Source organism: Gobio gobio, assembly GCF_949357685.1.
Source record: "Gobio gobio genome assembly, chromosome: 24".
In the NCBI taxonomy this organism is placed as follows: Eukaryota; Metazoa; Chordata; class Actinopteri; order Cypriniformes; family Gobionidae; genus Gobio; species Gobio gobio.
This window is the reverse complement of record NC_137120.1, coordinates 30,588,283-30,596,129: the sequence shown is the minus strand read 5'-3', so window position 1 is coordinate 30,596,129 and position 7,847 is coordinate 30,588,283. Positions and strand designations below refer to the sequence as shown.

The window sequence follows — 7,847 nt, the reverse complement described above, 5'->3', positions numbered from 1 at the left end:
CCGTGGCATTTAAACGATGCCCAATTGGCACTAAGGGGCCTAAAGTGTGCCAAGAAAACATCCCCCACACCATTACACCACCACCACCAGCCTGCACAGTGGTAACAAGACATGATGGATCCATGTTCTCATTCTGTTTACGCCAAATTCTGACTCTACCATCTGAATGTCTCAACAGAAATCGAGACTCATCAGACCAGGCAACATTTTTCCAGTCTTCAATTGTCCAATTTTGGTGAGCTTGTGCAAATTGTAGCCTCTTTTTCCTATTTGTAGTGGAGATGAGTGGTACCCGGTGGGGTCTTCTGTCTGCTGTTGTAGCCCATCCGCCTCAAGGTTGTGCGTGTTGTGGCTTCACAAATGCTTTGCTGCATACCTCGGTTGTAACGAGTGGTTATTTCAGTCAAAGTTGCTCTTCTATCAGCTTGAATCAGTCGGCCCATTCTCCTCTGACCTCTAGCATCAACAAGGCATTTTCGCCCACAGGACTGCCTCATACTTGATGTTTTTCTCTTTTCACACCATTCTTTGTAAACCCTAGAAATGGTTGTGCGTGAAAATCCCAGTAACTGAGCAGATTGTGAAATACTCAGACCGGCCCGTCTGGCACCAACAACCATGCCACGCTCAAAATTGCTTAAATCACCTTTCTTTCCCATTCTGACATTCAGTTTGGAGTTCAGGAGACTGTCTTGACCAGGACCACATCCCTAAATGCATTGAAGCAACTGCCATGTGATTGGTTGATTAGATGATTGCATTAATGAGAAATTGAACAGGTGTTCCTAATAATCCTTTAGGTGAGTGTACTTGGGTGGGATATATTAGGTGAACATTTTGTCGTCAAAGTTGATGCGTAAGGATTTAAGTGAGTTTGAGGAGCACAACAACGAGCTTGAGGTGTTGACTTGGCCTCCAAATTCCCCAGATCTCAATCCAATTGAGCATCTGTAGGATGTGCTGAACCACGCCACTTACAGGACTTAAAGGATCTGCTGCTAGCATCTTGGTGCCAGATACCACATCACACCTTCAGGGGTCTAGTGGAGTCCACGCCTCGACGGGTCAGGGCTGTTTTGGCAGCAAAATGGGGACCAACACAATATTAGGAATTATATTTGGCCATAATGTTATGCCTGATCGGTGTATATGTTACAAGGGCAAACGTTCAGATCCCATGAAATCAGACATTTACAAACCGGATTCAACCCACATCTATATGTATTTCAAGTGTAAACGGTTAGATTGGAATCATTCAGGACACCAAAATGTGTAAAATTGTGCATATCTGCAAACCTATAAACAGCCTGTCCTAATGATCCGATTTAAAAAAAAAAAATTTAGATTTGTGCGCGGTGAACAAAGAATAAGACGTTGTTTTCGAGTCCTAAAATACCACAGGCAAAACTGTTTAGTGAATTTGCCCCACAGGTTTATCTTACCTGTTTGTGCATCTCAATGTTGAGCCCGTAGGACATCTCGTAGTACTGTGGGAACACAAACGTGAAAGCATCAATCAGCGGCGTGATGAATTAAACAGCAGTGAATCATCATCAATCAAATGAAAACCTCAGCGGCATGACAGACACTAACGACTCGCCGAAACTACAGTAAGACGGAGAGATTTTGAGCGTGTCAGCGTGTGGTTCTGCGCGTCTCTTTCAGCAGGGAGATGAGCAGCAATGCCAATGATGAAGATGAAACCTGACACAACTGCTCGCTTATTCTGTGTCTCTCTCCGTCTGTCACGCTCACACACTCGATAACCGCTCGGTGAGTATCTCGATTTTCAAAAATCCTTTTTCCTCTTCTCTCCCCTTATCTCTGCCTTTTCCAAACGGCTCCCTCGTTACCGACCTTCCTTTCTAATCCTCCTCTCTCCTGCCCTTCTCTATTATTCTGTAAACTCCATTTCCCATCCGTGATGTGTGCCTGACCTCCTCTCTTCTATCAAACCTCTGTGGTTTAATCTCAGGATTAAAGTCTCATCATATCTAATGACAGCACCTGGAAACCCCATAGGTGTCGATATGAGGTTAACAAGCGGTAAAATATGTTAAAGTATGGACACACCTACATACTCATTCTTTATTAGTGCTTGCAAAGCATCCATATTAGTATTCTTCTTAGCTTTGGCCTACTCGTTCTGCAGTGCTTCGTACTACGGGCACAAATAAAGTATGAGTATAACACTTTTGTTTTGCAAAGAAAGTCATGCATAGAAACAATTTTGTCTATAAAACTCCTTTCAAGCCTCCACATATAAACTTTAAAACCAAAAGGATTTGAAGATCGTGAGAACCGTAAATCCAGTCAAGCATGTCCAAACATTTGACTGGCAGTTTAAATGCAAGTCTATAAAATGAAGCATTTTAGACACATGTTGTGCTGTATTTCGATTTATTGCATTTCTAGTATTGACCGCTCCGTTGGGTGATGAATTTTGGATAAAGCGTGACAAAACAGCAGAACTATTTCCCCATCTATCTGGTCTGCTGGCACACACACACACACAAATATAAATCACGTCCGCCGGTTCTGCATGCTGATAGTGCAGCAGGGCCGCTGGAAACAGTTTCGCTTTAAAAAGCTCTGCGGCGGCCCAGAAGGCTATTCAGCAGCGCTCATATTACTTCCGCTACGGCCAAAAAAACGTCTCTGCATCATTCCAGACCAACATTAGTTCTCAGCATGTTTTGATGTAGAATCAATCCAAGGAGAAAACGCTGAGCGACAATTCAAATTCACACAAAAATGGGCAATATATCAGTCAAATAATCGACCTGGCTGACATATCGGTACCAACGGAATGGAAATGCCTACATTAAAGCCGGGCTAAGACTACAGGAGTTTATAAATCTTAACTGATTGTGAAATCTGGTTGCATCACAGATTTTCCTTCAAATCTCAAACCTGCACACACTACAAGATTTGAAAATTGTGGCACATTACACACTACAAGATATTTTTAAGATTTGAATGCTAGATTTAGCATTTCACAGGGAAGCGGATGGAAACAATGGATACTGTGTCACGGCGGCTTGCTGTAGACATTATATGGGGAGATATTATAAAGGCAATCGTGTTGTTGCCACATTTCGACCAGCCGACTTGAACAGTTGTTTCGCAATCGCCATTTCAAAAGTTCGGTCACTTCCGTCTCCTTGTAGACTTATCTCTCATTGGCTATTGTGGAAGTACTGACGTAAGCATAGTCGTAATCATCATGATTTAAAATCCTAAATATCAAACATGTTTGATATTTTCAGGGCGGCCCTGATGTGTCCGCGATCTGGGAGGTTTAAAGGGGTGATGAATTGAGAAATCAACTTTCCTCAAAGTTCATCGTGATATAAGAATATCCTGTAAGTTTCGGAGCTGAAAATGTCCTTGTTAGTACAGAAATTGATCAAATGTAAAATAACATTGCATATTTGATAAATTAAAGATTAATCCTATTAAACTTACGAAAGCTATTCAATCAAGAGCAGTGAGTGATGTCCTTGTCTTTTGTTGTTTGACATTAAACAGACAGCAGTAAAGGCTACTGCCCCTTTAAGACCTAATGTTCGGATATGCGTCGTCTTTCTCGACTATTAAGTTTACTTAAGGCATATACAGACTATGTCTGCTAGAAAACTTTTCAAGATGGACATGTTGACATACTTTTTGTGTGAGTTTGTCCGTTCAAGATGGAGACTTGAAAGAGAACTCAATATTTGCGCGCTGTGAGACGTGTGCGCAGAAGAGGTGCTTTTCTATGGCAAGGAACTTCTATGTAGGGCTTCTTCAGACGGTGACAAGTTAATGGTCTAAAGAAGAATGATTCAGTGGAATTGGCGTTCAGTGCTGCCTTATAAAGGCAGAGCATCAACCGCTATTCCCGCACTTGAACGTGTTTTTTTCATAGACTGTAAAAAAGATGGGCGACGCACCTTCACTCTCTTCCATTGTAGAAAGTCCAATATGGCGCTGACATTTTTTGTTGATTTGGGATCCGAGTCTGCGCAGTAGTGAACGTAAAGGGGAGCCGCTGTATCAAGGCCCCGCCCACAACCCCACAGAATCGGTTAGTACAGTTTACTGCAGAGCTACTCACTATGTCGGCTTGAAATAAACAGACACGTCTATGATTAAAACGTTTTGGCTTAAAGGAACACGCCGACTTTTTGGGACTTTAGCTTATTCACCGTATCCCAAGAGTTAGATAAGTCCATACATACCATTCTCATCTCTGTGCGTGCTATAACTCTGTCTGACAAACCCACCGCTAGCCTAGCTTAGCACAAAGACTGGCGGTAAATGGCTCCAGCTAGCCTACTGCTCAATAAGTGACAAAATAACGCCAACATTTTCCTATTTACATGTTGTGATGCGTATAGTTACATCGTGTACTAAGGTTTTATCGTGTACTTACGATTTTCTAGGCCGATATGGCTAAGAACTATACTCTCATTCCTGCGTAATAATCATGAAACTTTGCTGCCATACCATGGGTTCAGCGGCGCAATGATATTATGTAGTGCCTGAAAATAGGCTAACTCTGGGGGATACGTGAATAAACTTAAGTCCCAAAAAGTCGGCGTGTTCCTTTAACTTTTCAGAACTTGTACGGCACACTTGGTTGTTTTCTGTTGTTGTTTTTTTAACACACAAATCTGATAAGATTTTTAAAAACTTTTAGTGTGGGCCAGCCTTTAGCCAACCATAACACAAAGCCAAACACACCGGTTTGAAGCAACAATGTTCTGTCAAGTAGTTTGGTAGCTACCCTAAAGAAACCCCATAGCAACACGCTGACAACTTGCCAAAACACTCTAGCATCATGGCCCTGACTTATACAGTCAAGCATGACTCAGATGGAGTTGTGGCAAGTGATCTATTACCTCGACCTACACTCAGTCCAGTAAATAAAACGTTTAATTAAGCTGAAACAGTCAGCATGTTGTGTCTGCGGTCTCCCTAAAGGAATGCTGAATGACAGAGTGCCAGACAGGCAATCTAAGGATGGGACACCTGCAGCTCTTTTTCTCTTCAAAGCAGTTTAGTCTTTCAAGTTCGGCTTTATTAACTAACTTTCAGCTTCCTCTGTTAAAATATTACAGATAAAACATGGTCCGATGGCCTGGGGCCAGTGTAAGAGTGTTTGAGACCAGTTAATAGACCTCTCACAAGACCCAAAAAGTAATTGGTCATTTGTTGTGCTCATGGGGACATCAGTTCTAGTCCAGACTGGGTCATATCCTTTTCTCTTCCGGTTCTTTCCTGTCAGTTCTCATTTATCTGCAAGCAGCATTTTGTGCTGTTGATGCCACACTCTCTGTCCATATATTTTAGACAGTCTTCGCACTTTTTCAGGTTTACCTATTTTCTATTATTATTTCTATGCTTATCCTTTATATATTGCAGAGTCTATGGAGCGGACCAGATTTTACTGCAGGTTGTATTCTGTAAATAAAAGTGCATGCGTCAAATAAAAGTCTTCAATCTGAATCTTATCCTTTCAAAGAAAAGCAAAATGTTCATTACAAAAAACAAACAAAAAATGAAAACAAAATTCAATTATTAAAGTTATCTTGCTGGATAATATAGGAGAAATTGTTCAAAAAATTGTCAAAATTGAGATCATTTGTTGAATACTGTATGCTGTATGAGCGTTGTTGCTATCATTTTCAAACAAAGAACAACAAAAACAAAGCAAAACTATGAAATTATAGCTGAATTAAAAAACATTTAAGTGTGTCCGGAGCAAGTGTGTTTAGATATTTAATTAAACAGGAGTTTTCTCCACAAAAAACACATTGTTTAAAACATCATTTTTAATAGTTGGAAATTATACAGCAATCATGTAATGTTTTCAGCTATTATTGCTATTTAATGACCTTTATAACTATTTAATTATTTAAATAATTTTTAAATGATACGTTTTGTAAAAATTTAATATTTTTTGAATTATAAAGTATTCAAATTAATTTAATTAAAGACATTTTTTGACGAATGTAATGAATAAAAAAACATTTGCGCTTGACAAATAATTATGTTGCTAAAAACTAGTGTATCTCATTGTAGCCACTGAAAATATTGGAAGTGTAAGAACAAATTTGATTTATTAGCAAAATAATCTATACAAATTACAAATAAATAAATAAATACTTCTGACACAAATATAATTATGTTTCTTAAAATAATGTTTGTTTGTTTGCTTGTTTTTGGGTGGTGGGGCCAATGAAAATATTGGCAGGACAAGAACAAATATGAATTATTAGGGGGGGAAAAAGTGTGTGCGTTGCAGATGCAGTAGTTTACATAACATGCTTGTGTATTTAAGCTCATATCTGAAGGTGTGCGAGTTTCACCATGACATGATGTTGTTTTTTGTGATGGTGTTGTTATTCTGGATATAGGTGGGATTGTAATATTCTTTTGGCTCGAAATGGCTTAATGTTCTTGCGTTCGCTTGCCGCGGCTCATTGTTATATAAGCTCTCTTATGTTATGTGCATTCTCATTCAACACCGTGAGTGTGTGTGTGTGTAATCCCCTGAGTCTATGTAGGTATGTGTGTGTGTGTGTGTTGTCTGGAGCAGATTGTGCGCGGCATGTGGCGGATGTAGCGGGGCTCAGTGCGGCGGAGGTTCAACAAAGCCTCTCCTCCTGCCGCAGCCGTGGTGTGTGCGCGTGTGTTTCTGTTTGCAATGCATGTGTGTGTATTAGTCCTGGGCGTTCTAACGAGAGGCAAAATGTACTGGGTGTCCCCTGGTTCAACCCGGCAGCTGTTTGCCATCCGTCGCTTGTACACATATCCTGCTGTGTCGCAGGACACTCGGCTTTTGCCGAAAACTCTGTAGATGTGTGTGTGTGTGACTGTCCACTCTGCTGTACTGGATGCAGCTGTGATCTTCTAAGCTCAGACACATTGATTGGCTCATCCTGATCCAGTAACACTAGACAGGCAACATTGATGAGATATAATTTCCATTGGGCTGTACTCTCAGGATCATCGCATCAGCCATGACCCCATTTACACCAAACAGCCCAATTTGAATTGACTGATATATAAATAGCCACCCTCGCTCTGTAGTGTCAAAAAAAGCTCCAGAAAAGGAAATGCTAAATATATTTATATAAGTTTCACGTACAGACCCGTTCACATGGATCTGCGAAAACGACTAAAAAAGCTGGATTATTTATGCCAGGCCAGTAGATGGCGATGCCACTTTGTAAAGTAACACTACGCGCCTGTAATACACACGAAGGAACCATTTTCACCAGGGCCGGCCCAAGCCCTTATGGGGCCCTAAGCAGAATTTTATTTGGGGGCCCCTCTGTGCCACCGATACGATTGACTATTGTCAATTCTTGATAATTCGCACACCCAGTATAAATTGTATTAGTTGTAGCTGTGTTGCTTACATCATGTCTGCCTGTCCTGTTTTTACCCTTATACGGTTTTTAATTGTAACAGTAGCAAACCCACAAGAGTGATCAGGCGTTAATATTAAAGTCTTACAGTAAGTCTTACAGTCCTACAGTTCACACTGGGATATGTACTTTATTTAAGTAGTCTCTTATGCTGAATATGCTCACTTTTCCCCAGGATTCTTTGATGAATAGAAGATTCAAAAGAACAGCATTTCTCTGAAATAGAAAGCTTTCAAAAAAATCCTAAAAACATTGTTCAACACTGATAATCGTAGATGTTTGTTGAGCATCAAATCATCATATTAGAATGATTTGTGAAGGATCATATGACACTGAAGACTGAAGTAATGATGATAAATTCAGCTTTGATCAAATAAATAAATTACACTTTACTATATACAGTATATTCACATAGAAAACAGCTGT

The 7,847-nt window shown here is 40.3% G+C and overlaps 1 protein-coding gene across 2 annotated transcripts in view; it reads right to left on the bottom strand.

Moving 5' to 3' along the window:
• Positions 1–7,847, bottom strand: part of tle2b (TLE family member 2, transcriptional corepressor b) — a 73,016-nt gene that overhangs the window by 39,383 nt on the left and 25,786 nt on the right. For both annotated transcript variants that reach the window (XM_079808566.1, XM_079808565.1), the window contains exon 4: positions 1,443–1,487. In XM_079808566.1, the coding sequence (XP_079664692.1) occupies positions 1,443–1,487 (45 nt within the window). The remainder of the gene's footprint in view (positions 1–1,442; positions 1,488–7,847) is intronic.